Source organism: Sceloporus occidentalis, unplaced genomic scaffold (assembly GCF_023333645.1).
Source record: "Sceloporus occidentalis isolate IW3139 unplaced genomic scaffold, rSceOcc1.0.p SCAF_8, whole genome shotgun sequence".
Taxonomy (NCBI): domain Eukaryota; kingdom Metazoa; phylum Chordata; class Lepidosauria; order Squamata; family Phrynosomatidae; genus Sceloporus; species Sceloporus occidentalis.
The window spans coordinates 11428616-11451927 of NW_028316988.1; the positions used below are offsets into that span (position 1 = coordinate 11428616).

Below are 23312 nucleotides of genomic sequence, written 5' to 3' on the forward strand. Positions count from 1 at the left end.
AGGGGCAGGAGCGGAGGGCTCCACTCCCCCAAATGCACCCGAGGAAGGAGGCTGGGGCCCAAGAAAGCCCAGGCAACCAGCCCCTTCCTTCCTTCCTTCCTTCCTTCCTTCCTTCCTTCCTTCCTTCTTTCCTTCCTCCCTCGCTGAGGGGGCTGGACCTCTTGGGAGATTCAGAGGCCTCCTCGCCCAAAGCTCTTGGGAGTCACTGCTCCTGGCTGGGAGCAATACCGGCTACGAGCAGCAGAGGGCAGCCTTCCCCAGGAAATGGGCTGCTGCGGTTGGGGCAGCTAGCTAGGTTTTCCAAGGAGGAGGAGGATGCTGCTGCTGCTGCTGCTGCTGCTGCTGCTGCTGCTAGTAACCTTGACGTTGTCCTTTTCAGCCAAAGGGGGGACTTGGGAATCCGGGGCCAGTCCCCTTTTCTGGGGGGGATTCCTCCTCCTTCGCAGGAAACAGTTGCACTACTCTGCAGAGCTGTTTGCTTTTGTGATCATTAGAAGCAAAAGGAGCAGCGGCATTTGGGCTGGAAGCCTTTGGCTGGACTTGGGAGAGTGGTCAGTCTCTTGCAGCTATTCCTTCCGCTTTCATTTTGTTTCATCAGGCCTTGGTTATTATGCCAATTGGCAGCCATTTCCTCCACTTTGGGGCTCAGTGTGGCTTTGCTGTTGCTGCTTTCTCTGCTGAATGAGGCTCTGTCCAGGACTTCTCAGCTTTTGCAAACTCACTTCAGGGCAGCTTACAGCAGTTAAAACTGAGCCAAAATGGGCCACATGCAAAGATTAAAAATGCAGTTAAACAATCCAAACATGAAAACCATGGCTACTAGTCAGGATGGCTGTGGTTGCCTCCCAGTCTTTTTGTGCCTCTGGTTATCAGTTGCTGCCATTCTGGTGCTCTTGGCTTTAGGGCAGCCATGTGTTGCTGAAGACAACCCTACAAAATCCATGGGATCTTTGTAAGTAAGACAGGAGACTTGAAGGCTCTCTCACAAACACAATGGGACAAAGCAGTGGCTATTAGAGGCTTACAGAAGGCAAGAAAGCAGAGCCTGGCTGCATGTAAGGGTGTCCCTGCCAGTGTCTCTGTCTTTGTTTGTGTTTGCAGGGGCCTCTTTCTGGCTGAGGCCGGAGGAAAGGGCTCTTGACCCCTCCTGGTTGGAGCCGGAGCTGTTCCCAGTGCTGCTGCCGCCGGGGCCCTCGCTGCAAAATGCCTTGCAGATGCTTCCCTTGGGGATCCCTGCGTCCGCCTTCCCTTGACCCCCTCCCTCCCTTGTATGGGGCGGAGGCTTTGGGGGAGACGATGGGGGAATCCTCCCTGGCTTGGCAGGCTGTCCCACAAGCAGCAGGCTTAGGCATCATCATCACCATCATCATCATCATCACGTTTCTTTTGTTGCTCTGAGGCCGGGTTTTGGCTTGTTTTGAGTGCAGGAGAGTCCGCCTCCCCAGCAGTCGGCCAGGAAGATGCTTGGCTCCCTTTCCTTTTCACAGCTGTTTTCGTTCTTGGAAAGTCCTGGCTCCTAGTCTGCCTCTCCCCCACTGACCCCAGTTTGTGGCTTATGGTTCCCGGAGCCTCTGACGGACAGAGGCTGGAGGCCAGGTGGGCTCTGTGTGCGAAATGGGGGTGCGTTGGTGGAGCTGTTGTTTTTAAGTCCTCTCCAAAACCTTCTGCCTGGGAAATCAGCAAGGATTGTCCAGCCTTTGCAAAGGGAAGGACTAGACATTTGGCATTAAATCCCTGAGGTGGATTTCTCACTCTAAACCATCTTTGGTCTGGTTTTGCTGCCAGGGGACAGGAAAAGCACTGTTAGTATGCGTCAATCTGTCAGGGCTTGGACAAGTTACTTTGTATGAACTACAGTTCCCAGAGTCTCCCAGCCCACTTGCTCTTTAGACATATTTTGTAGTCAACAGAGATTCCCCAAAGCAGTTTGGTGTTTGCTTGAGTCCCTTCCATATCTACATTTGGGGCATAGATAACCCAGAGGATGCAACAATAACGGCAACAACAGCAATGGAAGAACTCCAGCAGCCCTGAGAGTGTCTGTCCTTTTCTGGGGACCTTGCTTTGGGAATTTAACCACAGGCTGTTTTTATGGCCCCCTCCTTCTCCCCCTTCAATGGGGATCCCTCTCCCCCTTCTTTTCACTTTCCTCTTCCTCTGGTTCTCCCCCTTGAACACAGCCAGACTTGGAACAATGCAGCCTTGGGGAGATTTGAGGGGGGAGAGATGGGGGTTTTGGGCGGCTTCTGCGAGGGCTCCTCCTGACGCAGCAGACGCAGAGGCTGCTCTGGGGAGATGGGTCTGGAATCTTTATTAGGCCAGACTTTAAAAATGCAAAACATCTCAGACAGGCCAGTGGGTCTCTCCCCCTTTCCTCCTTCTCCCCCTTTGGAGCAAAACGCAAAGAGATGCCAGATTTATACAACTGCAGAGAGAGAAAGAGAGAGGTGGAGGCTTTCCTCCTTCTCCAAATCCAAGCAGTGCCCTTCCTTCCTTCCTTCCTTCCTTCCTTCCTTCCTTTATTCCTCCATCCGTCCGTTTATTCTTCCCTCATCTTTTCAGGTGCCATTTTTGGACTCTCTGGCTTATATTTTTTGCTGCAGCCTCAGGGCTGCTGCTTCCATTGTTCCTTTCAGACCCTTCACTGTCCAAAATAAATGACCAGCCATGCTGCCCCTCTTTTTCCCAGACTCTGGTGCAGCTTGTGCAGGGAAGACTATCACCTCCCTCCTGGTTCTGTTGGACTGCAGCTCCCAGCGTTCTTCATCTTCATTCAATTACAGATCACACAACCCCCCTCCCCACCCTTTTAAAAATGGCTCCTTGCAGCAGAAATTCAGCAGGTGCAGCTTTCCCCATCACCGCTCCCCATCAGACACCTGTGTGTAGAAAATGCCTCTGAGCTTGTGTAGAGTTCTGGGTGTTTGTATTGTGCCATTCCCAGCTGTGATGGTGACTGATGGTAGTCTTGCGTCTCAGGCCCTGGAAGTGGGGTGATGGTTCGGGTGCCTCCATGCCAGGGTGGCATTCATCGCTATGCCATGTTCTCCCTCTGCCAATGCTGCAGGTCTGGATGTTTTTGTGCTAGTGCTGGGATGGATCTGCCATTCATTCTTCTCACTTGGGACCAGGCTTGGCTTGTTGCAAAGGTGCTTGTCAGAGTTGTCCAGTATAATAGAAAAGGGACTGTGGGGAAATGGCGCAGGTGGGCACAGTCTGAATGTCCACAGTGGCAAGGAGTGGCTGGCTGGCATCATAGGCAAGGCATCTGGAGGGTGCCAGGTTGGGGAGGGCGCTCTGGGTACAACATCTGGCTGGCTCAGTGGCCTTTGGCCTCTCCAGGCAGCTGAGAGATCCTGGACAACTGAGTGTTTCTGCCCCAGCTTTGCTCCCTGGTCCTGTTTTTCAGCACATATTTAGCACCTCTGGAAGTGTTGAGCATCTGCCAAACTGGACAGTGCTTGGCATCCAAAGAACATTGCCACATTGGCTGTGTTTTGGGATTGCCCCCAGCAGAGGTCAATGCCCCTCTCCCTTCCTTTTCTGCCCCTAGAGTCTCCCAAAGTGGGTCAGGAGGGAGGCTGTGGGCCCTCAGGGCAGGAGGGGGTCTCATGGCACACCAAGGATGCTGACTTTTCTTTATTTGTTTTGTTTCTAGCACTCCGTCCAGCCCTCCTCCTCCTCCTCCTCCTCCTCCCAGCTTTTCGTTCCACATTTCTTCCCAGCTGTCTAGAATTTTTCTGGTTAAAGAGAAAGAAAGAAAAGAGGGGAAGCTTCTACCTCTCCTCCTTCCATCACTAGAGGCCCATTGACAGACTGTGGCTGCTGGTCTTGGCCATGGCTCCTAGAAAGTTGGGGATTCTGGGGGTTATAGTCTCAACCTGCAATAGGGCCAGAGTATGAGAGTCGTCGGGCGAGAGTTCTCGCTCTTTTTATAGTTGGGAGGGAGGGTTGGGTCGGGGTCTTGTGGGGCTTGTTTTTATTGTTGTATATTAACTTTGCTGTTACCCGCCTGGATCCTCAAAGAAGAAGAGGCGGGATATAAATAAATATTATTATATTATTATTATTATATGTTCCCGGCTGGTGATGGGCAGACAAGGCGAGGGCCTGTCTCCAAAATGTCCGCCTGGCAACGGATGCCGCTTCAGCCCTTCCCACCTTTTCAGGTTCCTGAACCTGGCCCAGAAAGTAACTCCATTTCCTCTCGTTCCCTTAGAGCCACCCTTAAACGCTGAGGAAAGATGCTGGAGGACAGAGGCGTTTCGGATGGCAAAGGTGAGTCCATGGCTCTTCCTTCCCTCGGCTCTTGTGCAATGGCACCCATAAACATGCCCCTGGGAATCTGGCACCCAAAGGGCAACAGGGATGCTTTTCTGGTTGCACTGAGCAAGTTTGGGGTCAATTGTCCTGGGAAGCCTCAGTGAGGGGAACATGCTTTTTGGGGCATTTCCAGAGTCCGAAGATTCAGGTCCAGCCCAGAGAGCCCAGCAGCCTCTGGCCAGATGCTGTGGCTCAAAGGAAACATTGGCCAAGTCCTGGGATGTCCAGCTGTCCTCCCTGCATCCAAGGGAACCCTTCCAGCTCCTTCTTTCCAAGACAAACAACGCAGATTTCTCTCTGTCTGGGTGCCTTCCTCGAAAGGAAGGCCTGGGAAATCCCCCCCTTCTTGGCCTGCAAAGTGCAAAGACTCTGGCCCTGCTTTCCTCCTTCTGCTGAGGCCCCAAGTGAGCAATGAAGTCCTGAGTTCAAATGGAGGAGGAGGAGGAGGAGGAAGTGGGACAGCCTTTGCTTTTTGCCACATTCGCAAGGCCTGGGAATGAGGAGAAGAAGGAGAAGAGAGGGAAAGAGGTCTTGGGGGCTGAGGCAATAGGTTTATTTTGGAGGCTCAAAGTCCCCTCTTGTCCACCTTGGAGCCAGGAAGAGGAGGGTGCAGATCCCACCTGGACTTTTATATTTCTAAGAATTATACCTGGTCTTTCTGCCAGGTGCTGAAGGCGGAATGCATAGGCCTGACTCTTTCTCTCTCTTTGGCCCCTCTTTCTCCTCCCAACAATAACAAGAACCCATGGGTGTAGGCCAGGGTGAGAGAAAGTGTGCCTGTCCCAAAGCCACCCAGAGGGGCTTAGTGGTGATAATGGGATTCTGCACATTGCTCAGAAAAGGAGCTTTCCAGGGCAAGAGAAGAATTTGATGGGGGTTCCTTTGCAAATATGAAAGCGGAAAAGCCAGGGAGGGGAGCTTGTCTCTGAGGCCGGTCCTGGGATCCTCTTGGAAGAAGCCAAGGAAGGGGAGGCCACCTGGGGCAAAACAATGGCAGGGGGTCCTGGCATCCTCCATCCCTTTCCGCCCCAGATTCCTGCCCCAAACAAGCCAGGCGTCCCAGGAAAACCTCCCCCCCATCCCTCCCAGTCATGTCTTTCTGGCCCAGCAAGGGCTGGATTTCCTGTTCAGTTGACATGAGAAAAACAGGATGCCGAGAGAGGTGCTTTCTTGGAAGAGGGCAGATAAGCCGGGAGGGCCTTCCTAAAGTATGCAAGAGAGGGGCTTGCAAAGTGTGCCGCCTTGCAGGGTGGGCTTTTCTTTTGAAAGAAAGGAAGGGCGCTGGATCGGACCCAAGGCTCCTCTCCCCACGCCACTTGGTCAAGGAAGCATTGGCCCGTCTCTCAGGCCTTCCTCCAAAAAGCCTGGGATTTTTGTAATATTTATGTTGCTGTTGCCCAGAAAACCCTGCTTGCTTCCAGGCCCAAACGTGCTCCTTGTCCTCCTCCTCTTCCTCCTGTGAATGATACTGTCTGTGTATTTCATTCCCTTAGAAAATTCGGAGAGGAGCCGAGACGGCATACTGGGATGCATTTTGCAAAGAAGGAGACTTAGGGTTGGCTGGCTGGCAAAGGCCATCTCTCTCAGGACAGGACAGGGAAGGGTCAGGCTGCCTTGACACGGACAGTAAAAACCTCCCATGTTTTCTTCTTTCCTTAAACTCTTCCTCTTCTCCAGAGAAGGACCTGCTGCTGCAAAGCCTTCAGTTTCTTTGGGCAGCGAAAAACATAGAGAAGGTGAGGCTGGACGGCAGGGAAAGGCTGGACCCACCACCCTCCGCAGGTTTTGCACAGAATAAGGGACATCTCCTGATTCCTTCCCCTTCCAGTGGATGGGGATACTATCACAGGGCTTTCTGGGGCTGAGAATCTGTCACTCCCCGCAAGGTCACCCAGTGGGTTTCCACGGCCGGGTGGGGATTTGAACCCTGGTCTCTAGAGGCATTGCCCCACGCTCAAAATATATACCACACTGGCTCTCGTTAATGTGTACTTTACTTTTAATGTTGAATGTATTTATAAAATGGCTTTAATGAGTATGATATTTGATACTGAAGGGAACCAACTTGACAGTGAGGACAGCTGCGCTGCATTTAATTCCTTTCAGCATGGACTATTTTGTTTATTTATTTTGTTAAAATATTTATATCTAGCCCTCTAGGATGATTTATTTTTTATTATAATTATTATTTCTTGCCCGCCTCTCCCCATGAATCATGATCAATTTAAAACGATACAAACCATCAAATGATTTCAAGGGGGCTTTCATGGCGGAGGGATTTCAAGAGGCCAAAAACTTTTTAAGCAGCCCATCAAATTTAAAAAGGATTTTTTAAAAACCACTTAAAATACTTGAAACTAATTCCCAACCACATGCGCCTGCGGAGCTGAATAAAAGCAGCCTAGTTTCCCCTTGGCGCAGGAACGGCAGCAAAATGGATGCCTATTGGGTTTCTTATGGGCTTAATGGGTTTGGACGGATGACAATCTTTAGGAATAAACATTTGGGGGGGGGGCTCTGTGCAATTGCCCTCTCCGCCCTGAAAGCCCCCTTGTGTGTGTTTTGCAGCTGAAGGAGGAGATGCAGGTGGGCTTTGCAACCCTCGGAGACCCCTTGGCCTGGCTGCTGGGCGCACTGGACAGCCTGGAGGGCTGGAAGGGGAAGGGACAGAGCTTGCCGGCCCTCCTTGTCCATGGGCTGCAGCTGTGGCTCAGGAGCCATCCGGACAGCCAGCCGGTAAGGAAGGGCAAAGCCATGGAGGACGTGGCCCTCATTCGTGGGGCTCTTAAGGTGGGGGCCTCCACGATCCCCAACCCAATTCCCAGCCTCTCAGGGGGCAGCAGACGGTGGGCATCCAGGGCCAGACTCTTGAGCAAGTTTTATGGTGGCCAGAGCCAGCAATAGGATGGCCCCTTATGGAAATGCTGTCGTTCTGTGTGCCTGCTTGGCAGAAGGGACCCTGAGGTCCATTCCAGCCCCATGGCTCTGTGTTTATCCCCCCCCCCCCATCACTCCCATCGCCCCCAATGTTTCCAAAGAGTCCTCTGTGTTAGCGCCTGCTGCCAGGCCTTGTGGCAGTGAGTCCCCTGGGCTGAATTTTGTGCTAGCTAATGCATCTGATTGCGGAGGTGAAAGAGAGGGATTTGGCTTGGAAAAGTGATGCGCCAATGAGCCACAAAGTCTGGGTTTCTTGGGGATCTATGGGAGGGCTGTGGCTTCACCCCTTGGCGTAATGTCAGCTGCTGTGCATAGAATCATTAACACTCCTTCCTTCCTTCCTTCCCTCCCTCCCTCCCTCCTCTCCACCAATTCCCCCAGTCTGGCTTGAAGTTAAAGAAGCTCCAGGCCCAGGTCTTCCCCATCCTGGTCCAGTGCCACAGAAACCTGCTGGACCCCCTGATTGGCATCTACCAGCTCCACTCTGCAGACCGCAACCACCTGCTGGGCCACATCAGCCACGTCTACCTCAAGGGCAAGTTCAAAGAGGTGGGTCCTCTCTGTCCACTACTATCCCCTCTGGACGCTCTTCCTGCTTCTGCTGCTCCTTCCCTTGGCCAGGAGGCAAGAACCAGAGCCCCTTCCCTTCCCTCTATCTGGCCGGAGAAACCGGTGGGTGTCGTGTGCCCTTGTGGCCACTGGATGGCAGCCCTGAGGCCATTTTTCAGGGTCTGGACTAGTCTTGGTGACTACTGGAGAATGCAGATGGGTGGCAGCAATGGCTGCTCCTGGCCCCACATCCCTGGGATGGAGCCTTTCAGGAGAAATGGAAACTATTTGGGACACTCACAAACAAACAAACCAACTTCATTTATATACCACTTCATACCACCTAAGCAGTGTCTAAGTGGTTTACAACTGTAAGCTAATTTGCCCCCAACAATCTGGGGACTCATTTTAGCGACCTTGGAAGGATGTAAGCCTGAGTCAAGCTTGAACCCTTTTGCTGGTCTTGAACTCGCAACCTTATGGTTTTGAGTGAGTGGCTGCAGTACAGGCATTTAACCACTGCGTCACCAGGGCTCCTGCTGTACACCTGTCTGCCTGCCATCCATCCATCCATCCATCCATCCATCCATCCATCCATCCATCCTTTTTGGGGGGTTCAAAAGGATAGCAATTGCCTACAGGGCTTCAGTGGGAGGAAGGAGGAGTTTGGGGGTGAGCTTGTCCACCCAGCCTCTGCCCCAAAGGTCATTGCCCACCTGTCCCCCTGCATAGCTTGGTATCTGGCAGACCCGGTAATGGAAGTCGCTTTTAACCACTATGGCCACCTCATTCTCCTGGCCCCATGGCTACTCTGCTGGCCTGGCGTTGTCTGCTTGGAGAGGCAGTCCTTCTGTAGGGAGGAAGGACCCTCTTTCTCATCTGCCTAGCACTTCCTCCTTCCTTCCTGTTCTGATGCTGCCGGTGGCCAGCCGTTTGCATGGCAGGCATAAGTGGTCAGTGGCTCCCTTCCCTTTGAGCTCCAGGACAGGATAGCCTTCCCACCTTGGCTGACCCCACCGGCCACCTTGCACCCTTCCTGCCAGCAGTCTCCCTTCCTGCTTGTTTCTGAACCCCTGACATCTCCTGGGTGCCATGGAGGGCTGGCATTGGGGGCTGGAGTCCGACCCCAGAGCTCCTGAAGCCCCCTTTTCCTCTGCCTGTCCTTTGTTTTGATGGACAGTTTCTGAGGGGACCAAGATGGCAACCGGCATCAGTCCCCCCCTTCTCCTCATCCCCCTGTCTCCATTTTATTTTATTTCCCCCCTCCCCATTTGAACAATGCTGGAATTGAACAGACTCAGAGGCTGGAGCAGCGGCCCCTGAATAGGCTGGTGGGAGAGGGGTTTTGTGCGCGTTTGCGCTGGAGGAGGAGGAGGCGATGTGAGGGGCCGGCAGGAGGAAGGGTCGCCTTTCATCCCCCTCTTGGGTTTCCCTCCAGCATTTGAAAGGGTGTCCAGCCCACTTGAATGGCTCTCTTTCCCGCTCCCCAATGCGCCGGCCGGCCGGTGGGGCAGACAAAGGGGGCCCTTGTCTCCGGCAGACCCCTTTCGGGGACGGGGGAGCCATTGTCATCTGAAGGGGGCCGTCTGGCCGGCTTCAGTGGCCCCACCAGCCCACTCCGAGTCTCGCCGCTCGCCTCCACTACATTCGCATTTGCTGCCACCTTCGGCAGAAAGGCCATGGACGGCCCTGTCAGCTCCGATTAGCGGGGCGCTCATGACTTAATGTGCCACCAAATTCCATGTCTGGGATGGGGCAGCGCCTGCCTTTGGGGCACCGTGAATGCCCTCTATTGTCCATTGAGTTATTTTATTTACATTATTTTAAGCAGCTTATAAAGGTAACTTAAAGAGAGATAACTGCACTTAAGCGGGGAGAAGAAAGAGAGAAAAAGTATCCCTCCCCCCTTTTGCATCTTCTTCTCAGGCCGGCTTCAGCGGTTCTGTTTCAAAAATTGAAGGGTTTTCTCTTCAGGTTTCCCTGTTAATTTTGTAAGGTTTCCTTAGTCAAGGAATACTCTTGTTTGAGACACAGAATGCCAAGCAGGTGTCTGGAAAGAGGCTGGCGAGGGAAGCCACATTGCAGCCCAAAGTCCCCCATCGTCTTCCCAGCAATGCCTTGTCTCTGCGTCTTTTTCTTGCCTGGGAAAGGGGCATTTCTCTGTCTCTGGTTCAAGGAAGGCGTCCCTGGCTGGGATTGTGTGTGTTTGTGTTGGGGCAGAGGATTTATTCCCAATGCTCCTCTGTTCACTTTTTTCCTGGACGAAAGTGGCCCAGGTTGGCTCAATTTGGGGGCGATGGGAAGCCCAACAGGGTCCCACGGGAAGAGTCCAGGCTGGCTCCGATTCTGACGCCTCCAAAGAATTCGGGGGACTTGAACAATGTGACCTCCTTCGTGACAATCCCCGCGAGGCTGGAGGCTGAGCAGGCGGCGGTCAGTCAGGCGGCCAGAGGTATCTGCGAGGCCTGGGAACGTTTTGTGGAGTAATTCCAGAGTGCCATTTGCAGGTGGGACGTGGGGCAGGCGGTCTCCGTTGGGTCCTGACCGTTCATGGCAGGAAACTGGGTTGACCTCTGGGCTCTGATCTGACTTCTGGGCCCCCATCGGCTGCCATTCCTAGTTCCTCCGCTTTCCCATCGTTCCCATTAGCCACTTCCAGGGAGAGAGAGCAAGAGAGAAAGAAAGTTCCCAAGTGGGTATAAAAATAACCGCAAGGGAACCTCATGGAGGATGAGCCGCTGTCGGGTGCGCTCCATTTTCCGCTGCACCATACTTTTCCAAAGCTGATCAAAATAGCTGCATGGGAATGGCTTGAACCTCTTTCCCCCACCCAAACTCTTTTCTTTCCGGGTATTTTTAGGCTCCCACAAAGTTCAGGTTCATGTTGGGGTCTGTGAACATTCAGAAGAAACTGTCCTCTTTCAGAAAACAAAACATGTACATTTGGGGAAGAAAAATGAAAGGCATCCTATATCTTCCACCAAAGGGGCCTCGCTTGGCAGAGAGGGGGGCTTCTTCTTCGTGCCCCGTCTTGATCTTCAGGGGGGTTGGAGGGGGCTGGGGGGCAGAGGGTGGGCTTTGGTGCCCCCCAGCAGCAACTCTCCACACAATGCAAACCAAATGGGGCGCATGCAGGGATACACTTTCCTTCAAACGTTGTGCTCCCTCCTTCATCATCCTCTTCCCACTCTCCATTGTTTCCCAGGCTGCGATTTTAAGCATAAAACTGAAGCTGCAGCCGGAGCTGGAGCTGGAGAAGGTAAGTCTGTCCAGACCTCCCCAACCTTGCTCTCCTCTTTTGGGGGAGCGTTTAAAGATGAAACCCAAGTTCAGCCCAAGAGAAAAGCAAACCCTGAAATCCCTTAGCTGCATAGACGTATATTTGCCTTGGCATGGAGGTGGCTGAAAGAGCCAAGAGGGGCATCTTTGACCAGCTCAGTAGCCTCTGTAAGTGTCATTCGCAAGACCTGTGAGGCCGCAGCTGAGCTCCGTGGCTAAATCTGCGTCTCCCGGGTTCACTGCAGGCTGTGACTCTGGCTGCCCTATTTCTGCCCAGGTTTTATGCATCTTCAGCCTTTATTTGCAAGCTCACAATCCATTTGCTCAAGGTTTGGGGAACCTCTGGCCCTCTTGGGGTTTCCCCATAGGGCCACACGATATGGCTTGGGGGTTTCCTAACTTTCCTGTGGGAAAAGGTTGCTGCGGCCTTTGGCCCTCGGTGGGCCTGGGTCAGTGGTGACCCCCGGCCTTGCTCTTCTTGCTGCCCCAGATGTGTGTCCCGCTGCTGCTCCAGGAAAAGATGGACCTGGTGGAAGCTTACGTGGAGAACCACCCGGACCTCCAGCAGCAGCTCCTGCGGCTCTTGGACGGCTGGTTTGCCCCTGGCTTCCAGATCAAAGAGGTCACCAGGTGAGAGGGCCCCAAGGGCTCACCTGCCCCCCAAATTGATCCTTGCAGTGATGCCATTTGGCCTTCAGTAAAGGGCATTCTGCACCAGACATACCCCAAAACCTGTGTGCATAGTAAAGCTGCTGCCGTTCCTCCTTCTGCCTCCCCTCTACTATGCAGTTTCTCATTATTTATTCTGGAGAGGTGGACGGTATCATGCGAAACCCCCAAACCCTCACCCAGAGCCAAGTCTTCTTAGATGTAATCTTGACAACTAGAAAGTTGTTTTTCTCTTTTAAGCATAAATTCCTTGGAAGTTCATTTCTTTTCCTTGTGGCCTTTTCTATGCCCTTCCAGGAAGTATCATGGTCTATCCGGCGTGAGGCCAGAGAAGGTCAACCACCGGCTGCTGATCAGGATGGTTTTCCGGTTCCTGGACAAATACCAGCTGGACCCAGGTAGGCTCAGACCGGCCGCGCGACCGAAAGAGCCCTCGTGTGGAGAAACGGCTGTGCGGCGTCTTCCCAGAGATGCCCCACCTGGCTCTCCCTGCGCCTTGCCTCCCTTGCAAATATCATTGCAGAACAAACACAAAACTCCTTATTTAAATCTGTTTACTGTCAAGATTTCTGTCCTGCTGTTCAAACAAACAGGGCAGCTTGCAGTCAAATTACGTTTGGTTACCTGCCTGTCCCTGGGAAGGCAAGATAAAGGCCCCAGCATCTCTCTGCAGGAGGCTGGTGGGATCAACCCAAAAGAAGCAAATGGCGTTTGTGCCCACAGTGCCAACCGGCCGACGCGCTGCGATGGACACTAGAGGGGAGGCGAGGGCTGCCTTTTCCCTTCTCTTTTTAAACTCTTCTGTGAGAACCATTGTTGGTGGTTTTGAATGAATAAGGTTTGATGCTGTATGAGACACACAGAATAATATCTTACGAGTTTAAACCATTCCTCCATCCCTGATTCAAGGGGCTTGGGGGCTCTTGAATTTGGAAGGGGGTGTTTTCACTGCTCTTAGATAAACTTGCAGATGGCATAGGTAAAGGGGGGTTCATTTGTCACTCAGCACATCACCTTGGTTTTAATATGTAGTACATTAACTTTATATAAACCTGGGCTGGTTTATACACACCACTTTCCCTGTGACACTGGCGTTGGGGTGGTTTCCCAGCTTTTGCAATGGATTTTTCCCTCTCTTTGGAAAGGTGAAATGTGGAAGACGGAGAGAGCTTGTTTTCTGCTGCTCCAGTGAAGAAGAACTCAATCTAATGGATTCAACTCACAAGAAATAAGATAGTTCAAAGCAGTTCAGAAGAATGCAGATCCAAAGCAATACAGTCCAAAGCCTGTTAAACATTAATAAAGATACAGAGAGATCTTGTAGCACCTTTGAATAGAAAGAAAGAAGTTGGCAGCATGAGCTTTCGTAGACTTAAGTCTACTTCCTGAGATTCATATAAGTCTACTCTGCCAACTTCATTCGTTCAGTGAGTCTCAAAGGTGCTACAAGATCTCTCTACCTACTGATTCTACAGACTAACACAGCTGTATCTTTGAATTTAGTAAAGGAAACATTAACACAATTTAACAGTGAAGCCAACTGTATAGATTTGGGCAAAGGCCTTTGATATGATGCTCCTTTCTCTCTCCTCCTTTGCCATGGAGATGGCTGGGCAATGTGGGACATGGCACCCTTCTCTGAATCTGCCTTGTAGATCCATTGGTCAGGGAAAAGGTGGTCTGCTTCTGTGGGATTCCCTGAGAGGAGGGTCAAGGTGCAAATGCAGGAAGGTGAAATATATGCAGAAACGCCACCTGCCTATTCTGCCCACCTTCTTGGTATTCATCCTTGTTGTTTTCTTTCTTCCCTTCTTTCGTGGCCTTTTCTAGCTCTTTGCCCCAATGTGGTCAACCAGCGACACCTGGGCACCCTCAGGTACCTGCTCCACAAGAGGTTTGTTGAGGTAGGCAAGTCTCTGTTTGTCTGTATTTCTGTCTGTCTGTGTGTCTTTGCAAGGAAAGCATAGCTGTCATTTCAATGTCAGGAGGCTTTACCAATCTTCTGTCGTAATTTCTCTTACAGAAAACCATGACGCAAGAAAACTGGGCTGACCATGTCCAAGTAAGTGCGATCTTCGTGGTTTTGCTTTCAGCCCGTCAGATCCACGTGTCTTTTCTGTTGAGATACGAATTCTGCACCCAGAACAGTTGGACTCTGCAACATGCATAAATCATGCGGTTGAGCAGATTTCAACAAAAATCCTCATTTTGATTTGTTGTGGCTGCCCTGCCTTAGCAATGGGGAGATAAGAAGCAGTTGGAGGCACTGAAGGCCTCACTTGTGATCCCTGGAAATCTTTTCTGACGGACCCTTGGAGATTTCAGCAGACAGAGCTCAGATGCTTTAGAAACCCATCTCCAAATCCATGAGGTCTAGGAACTGAAAGAAAAGCTGGCACTTGCAGGTTGGTGAATTCTGCATTGGGCTGAGTTATGGGTCTAGGGAAATGGACCGGTCATCTGGTGTCCAGGAAGCCAAAACTGCTGGAGGAGGAGGAGGAGGAGGAGGAGGAGGAGGAGGAGGAGGAGGAGGAGGAGGAGGATGATTGCCCCAGAGGCTCTTAAAAGATTGCTGATGAGAGTGAAAGGACGTGAAGAGGGACCGAAATGAGAAACTCCTCTTTGCTCTCAAGAAGGCCTTTCTCTCTCCCCAGAATGTCATAATTACGGATTTAGGGGGCTCTGGGCCAGATTGGCAGAGAGTGAATTTCTGAGTCCATTCAGTCTGCCCTCTCAAGCATTCCTTCTCCGCAGCAGAAAGCGAGGCAGGGACAGCATAATGCATTGAGATTAACAAGAGAGCGAGGGAGCAGAAGAGCATTTGGGCAGCAATGGAGGGGCCTCCAAGGTGTGGGGATGCCTGGGGGGCCTCCGTCCCTGGACTGCCCCATGGAGTGGTCATCTGTCCAGGGGGAGACCTAGGAAGTAGCCAGGCCTTCTCTTGCCCAGAAGAGAATTTCCTCCTCTCCCTCTCAGCCTGACAATCTGGAGTGTGGGACAGTTGCAGACTTGGAACAGAAAAGCAACTGGTTAAAAAGGAAGCACCCAGATTACAGTGAGTGCGAGTGCCGGGTGGGAATTCCCCGGCTCAGGTTTCACCTCCGCTGCAAACTTACTGGCGTTTTTTACAGAGTGGCTTCAGGGCCAGTTTGTACCGCCAGGAGACGGATCGGGTGGTGACACATTTCTCACAGATGGGAATCACTTCACCTTCTGTGTGTGAATGTTGGGCAACAGTGTTTACATGTTTCAAGGCATTGTACATTGAGTGTACTGATGCCTGCTCTGGCAGGGGGCTAGACTACATGGCCTATGGTCCCCCGCTTCCTGCTCTGAACTGCCTCCTTCATGACATGTCTTTTTGACCTGCAAACCTCCTGTGAGAGTCAGTTGCCACCGTGGCCTTATTCTTAGGTTGCTGAGAGAGTGTGACTTGCCCAAGGCATCCTACAGATGTGATTCAAACCCTGAGCTCCAAGGACAGCTATAAGAGACCTCAAATAGGAAGAGGTCTTGCTGTGAAAGTGATGCAGCTCTAAACCAAATTTGTCCCCTTTCTCCCATGACTATAGTGATTGGCTTTCTGCTTTGTCTGTCTTTGGGTTGGATAAATGGGCCAACCTTCTCACAGTTATGAGCTCATTTGATCATTTGAAGCAGAGCATCCATGTGCATTTATAGTCTATCCCATCCAAAGGCTTTGTTTTCTTGGGTCAAACCAGGGGCTTGTTGTGAGCTGCCTGAGAGCATTTGGCTGGCTGGCCATTGCTGGAAAAGCCAGGGAAATTGACCTTTGGTCAGAAGCGGCTGCAGTGGGGTCAGTAGGTCTGACATCTCTTGGCCGGGCAATCTAGTTCTGCCTTAGCTGTGCTGGGTGCATGCTCCTTGGGGGCAAAAGTGGCCGCATCCAGTCCCCAGCAGTGTGGCAAAATGGAGTGCCCATTGGTGCAGCCGGTCGGAGCCAGAGGGACTGATGGGGCTGGCTCCATCGCAGTTGCTCCCTGTCGCTGCCTTTTCTTCCTCTTCTTCCTGCTGCTGCTGCTCTTGCATTGTGTTTTCCGGGGCCTTGTGCATGTGCGAACAACGCAGCCGGGCCGTGGAATGCGGCTGCTGTGGCTGCCGGGCTTCATTCCTGAGATGCTTTAAGCAACTGCAAAGGTGAGAGACGCTCCTGTTGGGAGTGGGAACCAAATCCCTCCCTGGCCCAGGATGGAGGAAAACACACGCAGCAGCAGCAGCAGCCGAGGAGGCAGGAGAGGGAAGAAACGCTTGCTGCAAAGCCCTCCCTGGATGGGGATGATGGTTGTGATGGTGGTGCAGGTGCAATGGGTCCTCCACCGCCAAGAGAGGCTGCAGAGTCCATCCCAGGCCATTGGCATTTGGGCACGAGGAAGCCCGGTTTCTGCAACCAAGGGGGCTAAAACCCCACCCCACCATCAGTGTGTTCCCACATGCTGCCCCCACCTTGGGCTCCAAAAGCGGAAGAATCCTGCCCCGCCAGCAACGGTGTGCCATGCTGTTATTATTTTACAACAAGCATTGCAACAACTGACACATTTGCCATCTGGGGAAAAACCTGACAGCTTTTGATGGGTTACTAGAGCAGGGAGAAGATGGGATTTGGGCCTAGGCTCTGGGGGCAAATCTTGGGGCAGGAGAGGAAAAGAGAAGTTAGCCCTCTCCAACTTGACTGCGGCTTGATGTGTAGAGAAGGATGCCCCGTAACAGGGGGTCGAGCTCCATGGCCTTTGGGGCTCTTCCTGTCATCTGTTACACAGCCCAGCTGGTCCAGTCACATCAAAAATCCACAAAACAGTGTTACTTTTACTGGACCAACCAAAATGCACAATATCCATGTTGCAACCTTTCCAAGCTTCACCGACTTCTTCAAGCCCAGCTGGGTTTGTGGACCAAGATTTGCCCGAAAAGTGCCAGCTGAGCTTCTGCTTTCTTTTTACATGGGGCGGCTCTCAAGCGCTTCCTCCTAGTCATGTTCCAAAATGGCACACACACTTAACTTTATGGGTTATATCTGCATCCCTTTGAACAGATGAGTAGTGTTTTGGGCAGGAAACTGGCCCACTCCACAAGGGAGCCAAAGGCAGAGAAAGAGCCCAGTGGTTCCTGAGAGAGGATTCACTGCTGGCCAAGGGGGGTACTTCTCCTTCTCCTTGTTGGGGGACATGGCTTCCCTCGTCCTGAGAGAGATCTTTCTTTGCTTTGCAGAGCACTGTCCAGGAGAACCAGTGGCTCCAGGAGCAGCTGGTCCACCTGCTGGTCCGCTATGGGGGTCCCGAGACTTCTGCCCGGTGGGCTCTCCATTATGGCCTCCCCAAGGACAGCCTGCCCCATGGGGTGCCAGAGGAGATGGAGAAGCTCAGGACCCAGGAGAGGTAAGGGGACTGGCAGGGAGGGAAGGGGCCCTTGGGTCGCTCTTTGGTTTAGGAGGACCCTTGGAGCAGAGCTGATTCTCTTCTGTGCCAAGGGCAAAAGGTGCATGCCTGCATCTTGTTGCATTGCTGCCACTATTGTTGCAGTTGTTATGGGTTACAAGATGGCACAAAGCAGGTGTGGGTCAGGCCAGGGCAAAAGAGTCCTGTGGGGAGCCCAATGGTACAAGTGGGCAAAGAGCATTTCTGTGGTTCTTCCTCCCTTTGGATTATGAGTGCTGCTGGTTCTCAAGGGGAAATGGGGAGAAGTGTTTCTTGGGGGTATGGAAGCTGGCAAGGTCCCTCATAATAATAATAATAATAACAACAACAACAACAATAATAATAGGATTTATTTATATGCTGCCCAATCACTGGGAATCCAAGCGGCTTACAAGAGGGGATAATACCTGGTTCCCTGCCCTCAGGCTTACAATCTTGTCCTCAAAGATGCACCCATGGCCTTAAGGGCCACCCCTTCTTTCTTTTAAGTGAAGGCTGCGAGAGCTGAACTCTCTGCCCTCCTGGTGCTGCACAGAACCTCATGGTGGGCACAGAGCCCTCCTGCCAGACTGGCCTGTGCTCCTGCCCACCTTCCCTTTTCTTTCCAAGATCTTCCCAGATGTGTGAAGGGGGAGAGGAGGGGGTTTCACACACCTTTGCCAAATATTGCACGGAGGTTGCACAAATATTGACCGTCTCGTGTGCACACAGGCTCCCTGTGCGGGGCAGTGTTAGTCCTGCCTTGGGCTGCTGCCGATTCTGCCCCATAGAATTAGTCACACGCTCCCTACAATGTCGGCTTAGCAAATATTTTTTCAAATAATAAACCAGGGGCTGCAGGCAGTGTGGGAAAGGCACCGGGCAGGAACTCCTGCTTGTATAAAAGAAAGAAAGAAAGAAAGAAAGAAAGGGGGGCAAAACTGACTCTTCCTCTGCCCAGCTTGCTTTTCTTCAGATTGAGGTTTCTGGAAGTCAATTCTTCTTGCACTTAAAAATCTGGTGTATCAAGACAATGGTTCCAGTCATCTCACTTCATGTCTACTAGTTTTCTACTTGCAGGGGTGACTTCTCTCTCTCTCTGTCTGGCACACTCTTATTTTCAATTCCTTCCACTAAAAAAGAGACAGAAAAGGTCACCTCATCATGTAAAAAACTAGTGTGCACAGAGTGAGCCAGCCTGGAAACATTACCCTGATAGCCTATATTTTAGTTGCTGTGCTCTCTCTCTCTCTCTCTCTCTTTCTTAACATGAGGGAAATCCAAACTTCATATCCACCCACACTTTTGTGTCTTTCGCCTTTGGTCTGAAGCGATGCAGCTCAACCACTTGCTCTTGCTGAAATAAAATCAAATGTTGTGTCCTAGAGATTTTTTTAAACCAAGAAAGCCTGAGTCCTGCAGCCGACTGTGTGGAGCAACCCAAGCGGTTCTGGATTCCACTCTAGTGCAATGTATATGGGTCACTGCTGGATGTGCAACCAGAACATATGTCTATGCAACCCTCCACTTTGTCCTCATCAGATGGCTGGGGCCACTGCACAACATACAATAAAAGCACCCCTGCATGCACAGTGTTGCTTTCACCTACATGTGCCGTTCTCAGGTTCCCTTGTGCTTCTTGTTTCCTGAAAATCTCCTTCTCTTCCTGAGCAGGGAAGATGGTCCAGGGCAGACGAGGGGTGATGGAGATGCCAGGAGGAGGTGGAGGAGGAGTTGTTACCATCTGCCCATCCCCAGGGACCAGATCCTCTTGTTAACGACTTGGGAAGAGGTGCAGATACACACAGCAGGCCTACTGCAGGTTGGTGTCTTGCGCTTTGGCTGCCTTTGCTGTTCTCCAAATCTCACCACCCCCAAAAGTGTGTGTGTGTGTGTGTGTATTTGGATCATTATTCTTAAATAAATAAAAAAATACTGTTTTAAGTTAATGTGTGCTTAAATTGATCAAAACCGTTAAACTTTTTTACTATCCATCATTTTTTCTGTGGTTGGTTTTAACTCAGAGTGTGGGCAAAGGGCAAGGGTTTTATAAAGGCAGGTGCTCTGGGGAAGAAAGCCCACTTGGCACCCGGCGGAAGGTGACATGTCCTTCTCTCTTTCAGTCCGGCCAGGTCATCGGGGTGGACATGGAGTGGCGGCCCTCCTTCGGCCACTTGGGAGCCAAGACCCGCGTCTCCCTGGTCCAGCTGGCCATCCAGGGCCGCATCTTCCTCTTGGACATGCAGCAGCTTCTCCAGCCAGGACGAAGGGAGAAGGAGGAAGAGAAAGGCCTCGCTCGCTTCTTCCAGGCCCTCTTCACAGATCCAGCCATCACAAAGCTGGGTAAGTGGGTCTCTCCTACCCTCACGCAGCCTCTCCTTCAGCTGGAACAGAAGGGGCTTCTGGTAAATCTAGGTGATGGGAGTTGTAGTCCAACACATCTCTGAGGCATCAGACTGGGGAAGGGGGTGCCAGCTTGGTTCATGCCCAGAGGAAGGAGTGGGCCTTTGAGGTAGATGCAAGACTGAGACGCCAGGAGGCCAGGGTTGGAGACCCCACATTGCCCTGGGTGACCCAGGCCAGCCCCACTCCCAGCCCCAGAGGAAGGCCGTGGGGATAACCTTCCCTGCTAATGTGCGGCCAGGAATATCAGGGCAAATGCTTGAGGCCTGGGAAAAACTCCTTGCAATGCCACCTGGGTCATCTGTGGCTTCTCTAGGTTACGGGATGTCGGGAGACTTGCATCACTTGGCAGCCACCTGCACAGCTTTCCGAAGCACAAGGACACAGTTCTGCGGGATCCTGGACCTGCTGGCTGTCCATGAACAAATCCGGAAGGTAAGCCAACAGAGGCTTACCGGTCTTCTCTACCCAGTGAAAGGCCACCTCTGGCTCTTCCTTCCCATTGTTTTGCCCACAGGGAGACAGGAGCCACCATTAAAAGAGCTTCAAGAACGTCTTAAAAGGAGCCCTTCTCTCCAACTTCTGTCCTCTTGAAGGGTGAGGCGGTGACCCCCTGGACCTTCATGCACATGTCCATCTCTCCCTTCTCCTCCAGCTCCCCAAAGGCCCCTCTGGCAATCTGCGGAAGGACAGCCATCAGGTGGACAGTGCCCAGGCAGAGGTCAAGGCCCAGGGGCTGCGTCCGGCTGAGCGGGGTCTCAGCCTGATGGTGCAAGAGGTCCTGGGGCGGCCGCTGGACAAGACGGAGCAGATCTCCAACTGGGAAAAGCGGCCCCTCCGCGAAGAGCAGATCCTTTACGCAGGTGCAGATCCCGGGAGGCTGCTGTGGATTGGGACAAGGGCATCGGGTGGGAAACATTTTCAGAGATGTCCCCCACTTCCCATGGAATGAGTTCAAATTCAAAGAAGTTCAAATTCTTGGGTGGGACAGGCCAAGACTTGGGAGTTGACAAGGGCAAGGAATGTCCAGCCCTGGGGATGGATCTGGCTCTTTATGGGGGCAGCATAACCCATTTTTCCTCTTCTGCCTGAGCGCCCCCCAGCATGGCGATAATACTGGTCTGCCTTGTAGGGCTTTTGTACAAGCAATGGCTGTGAATGGCATGGAATCTCCCCAAATGCAGACGTAAACAGCATTGGTCTCTTTCTGTGGCTGAGAAGGTGGTATGATGGGTTCTCCTCCTCCTCCTGCCTTTGATTTCTGCAGCGTCAGATGCCTACTGCTTGCTAGACGTTTACGCAAAACTGTTGGACGATCCAGCAGCCTTCGGACTGAGCTACGAGATCCTAGTGAGGCCAAAGAGGAAGGAAAACCCCAAGGACGAGAAGAAGCCGGACGGTCAGCCAGCAGCAACAGCAATGGAGTCTCCTCAGGAGGAGGTTTGTAGGATTGAGGCCTTGTTTGGAATGAGTGGAAGAGAGGAGGGATGTTGAAGGAAGCCCATGAAATGAGCATGAGGTCAGGCCTTTGGAGAAAGGTGCGGCATAAATGCAAGAAGTATACACATAAATATAAAAGGGGTCTTTGCCTGCCCACAGAAGCTTGTCAATGGAAGCCATAACCGGTCCCCCTACTCGACAACTCTTGTCCTTCTCCAAAAGATAAAACAAGATCTAGTCCTCATAGTTCTGAATAAATGGCTAAAGTAAGCAGAAACATTGGAATCTGCTTCACTGAGATAAGATTTGAGGCATCGCACCAAGATATGTTATTTCACATCGTCAGGAGCCAAACCGTAGCAGCCTCAAGGCTCTCCCTTCTAGCCAGTCTTTCTATGTCTTGTGAATCTCTTTATTTTAAAGGGAGTTTTCTTCCCCATTGAGGAAGTCATCGAGTGTTTGTGCAGACAGCACCCGCAACCCTCTTGTTTCTTGTATGTCTGCAAAGTCCACTATGGCCTCTTTTTTCCCCAGCAGAATTTGGCCCCAAGTCCCAACAGGCCCCTGACCAGCCCTCCGGCGGCCATCTCAGTCCAGGATTTCTGCGTGGTCTGCGACAACATGCTCCAGGGCCTGGGACGGTACCTGCGCTGCCTCGGGGCAGACGTCCGGATCTTGGAAAATGCTGATGACCACCGGAAGGCTGCCGAGGTGAGGGAGCTTCTCTGGTGGCTGTGTGGAAGGAGGAGGGCATTTTCTGTGCCAGCGCCAGATGTGGGCACCGTGTCGGGACCCTTGCGTGGGAAGTTTCCTTTTCACAGTGTTACGAAGATAAATGTTTTATCGCTACTCACGGCATCCTTTCTTTTAAGTCACACCAAGGGTTTCTTTTTCCTTTCAGATTGCCAGGCAAGAGGGACGCGTCATCTTAACCTCTGGGCTTCCGTACCAGACGGTGAGTACCCACCACCATGAAAGGTTTGGGTGCAATGGGCCAATAGATTTTTAAGGTACTCTAGTCCAAAGAGAGTAACTTTTCCCAGCTGTGAAAGATGGAGAATGCAATGGAGGCCCTTGGTATCTGCTGGGGTTTAGTTGCAGGACACCCTCCATCTTTACCAAAATCCCTGGCTGTTTACATTCCATTAAATACAGTGGCATAATAGGATGGCACCCCTTATATAAAATGGCAAAATCAAGCTTTGCTTTTTGGAGTTTGCTTTTTGGAGCCTCCCCTCCGCAGAGTGCCTTTTGCTGACCGTTCCCATGATTATTGGCCCCTTTCGGAGGGACACTTTCTCTCTGAGGCACCTGACTTTTCTGCTTTTCCGCAGCTGAAATCCCAGGTGGGTGAAGGACGGTGTTTCCAGGTTAATTGCTCAGAGAAGGCCAAGGATCAGGCCCTCCGGGTGCTGGAGCGCTTCCGGGTCCAGGTGGCCGTGAGCGACGTCTTCAGCCGCTGCCAGGTAGATCTTTGACTCTTCCCCAATTCCCGGATTGGGCCCGTCCTCCCTTGTGTCGGATGTATGATTCAGCGGGCTCTTTTGTGGGGGGACTCATATTGCCCCTATGCTGTGCGGAGCAGAAGGGGGAAGCCTGCGTGGTCAAAGGCACAGACCCTGCCGTTTTGGGGTGCTACTTGAGAGGTGCCCTTAAAAGGGAGTCTGTCCCACAGGTTTGTCTCAAATGAGGTTGATAGCCTTGACTGTGTTTATGGGGGGAAGTGTGTAAAGGGGAGCAGAGATCTGGTGGACCCCCAAGAAGAGGAGGGGAGAGCGCAGGAATCGCACCCTCACCATAAACGTGCCCCTGGACCCGCCGCCCCTGCTCTGCTCTCATGCCATCCTAAACTGGCAGCTCCTCACTTTCTTGTTCCATTGCTTGCTTTTTAAATAGTAAAAAGGTCTTGTTTTATTGCTTGCTTTTTAAATTATAAAAAATAAGGGTGCCGTTTTGACTTGGGGTGATGGAGAACAAAGCCAGATGCGAGAGGTAGTGATGGTGTGGGCGAGAAAGGCCAGTGGCAGTGGGCAGCACCTGCGTCCTTGGGCCCGGGTGCGAAATCTACTGCTGTGAGTGTGGAGGAGCCTGCAGGGTCTTTGGGGCAGGAGAGTCCCTTGCTCCAAATTTGGCTCCTGTGCTGCCTTGTTTTGCTCTCCGCTGTGTTGAGATGAAGAGATGAAGGGACATCTCCCAGCATCCCCACCTTAGCCAGGGGGGCTCTAAAGGCTTCCTAGGATTAGTATCCTTTTGATTGTAATCTCCTTGCAACCATCCCAGGAGTAGGTCAGCCATGCCGGG

The 23312-nt window shown here is 52.1% G+C and overlaps 1 protein-coding gene across 4 annotated transcripts in view; it reads left to right on the top strand.

The window, feature by feature from the left end:
• EXD3 (exonuclease 3'-5' domain containing 3) overlaps positions 1-23312 on the top strand; it is a 64813-nt gene that overhangs the window by 8632 nt on the left and 32869 nt on the right. For 2 of the 4 annotated variants that reach the window (XM_089534596.1, XM_089534593.1), the window contains exons 2-19: positions 4220-4278; positions 6001-6059; positions 6892-7059; positions 7642-7809; positions 11015-11068; positions 11579-11718; positions 12055-12155; positions 13588-13661; positions 13781-13819; positions 16984-17150; positions 18843-18990; positions 19292-19511; positions 19888-20006; positions 20227-20434; positions 20839-21011; positions 21549-21722; positions 21913-21966; positions 22346-22477. In XM_089534596.1, the coding sequence (XP_089390722.1) occupies positions 4245-4278; positions 6001-6059; positions 6892-7059; positions 7642-7809; positions 11015-11068; positions 11579-11718; positions 12055-12155; positions 13588-13661; positions 13781-13819; positions 16984-17150; positions 18843-18990; positions 19292-19511; positions 19888-20006; positions 20227-20434; positions 20839-21011; positions 21549-21722; positions 21913-21966; positions 22346-22477 (2232 nt within the window). In that variant the 5' untranslated portion in view covers positions 4220-4244. Of the gene's footprint in view, positions 1-346; positions 552-3972; positions 4279-6000; positions 6060-6891; positions 7060-7641; positions 7810-11014; positions 11069-11578; positions 11719-12054; positions 12156-13587; positions 13662-13780; positions 13820-16983; positions 17151-18842; positions 18991-19291; positions 19512-19887; positions 20007-20226; positions 20435-20838; positions 21012-21548; positions 21723-21912; positions 21967-22345; positions 22478-23312 lie in introns of those variants that run through there. The other 2 variants (XM_089534595.1, XM_089534597.1) reach the window with 2 other exon arrangements.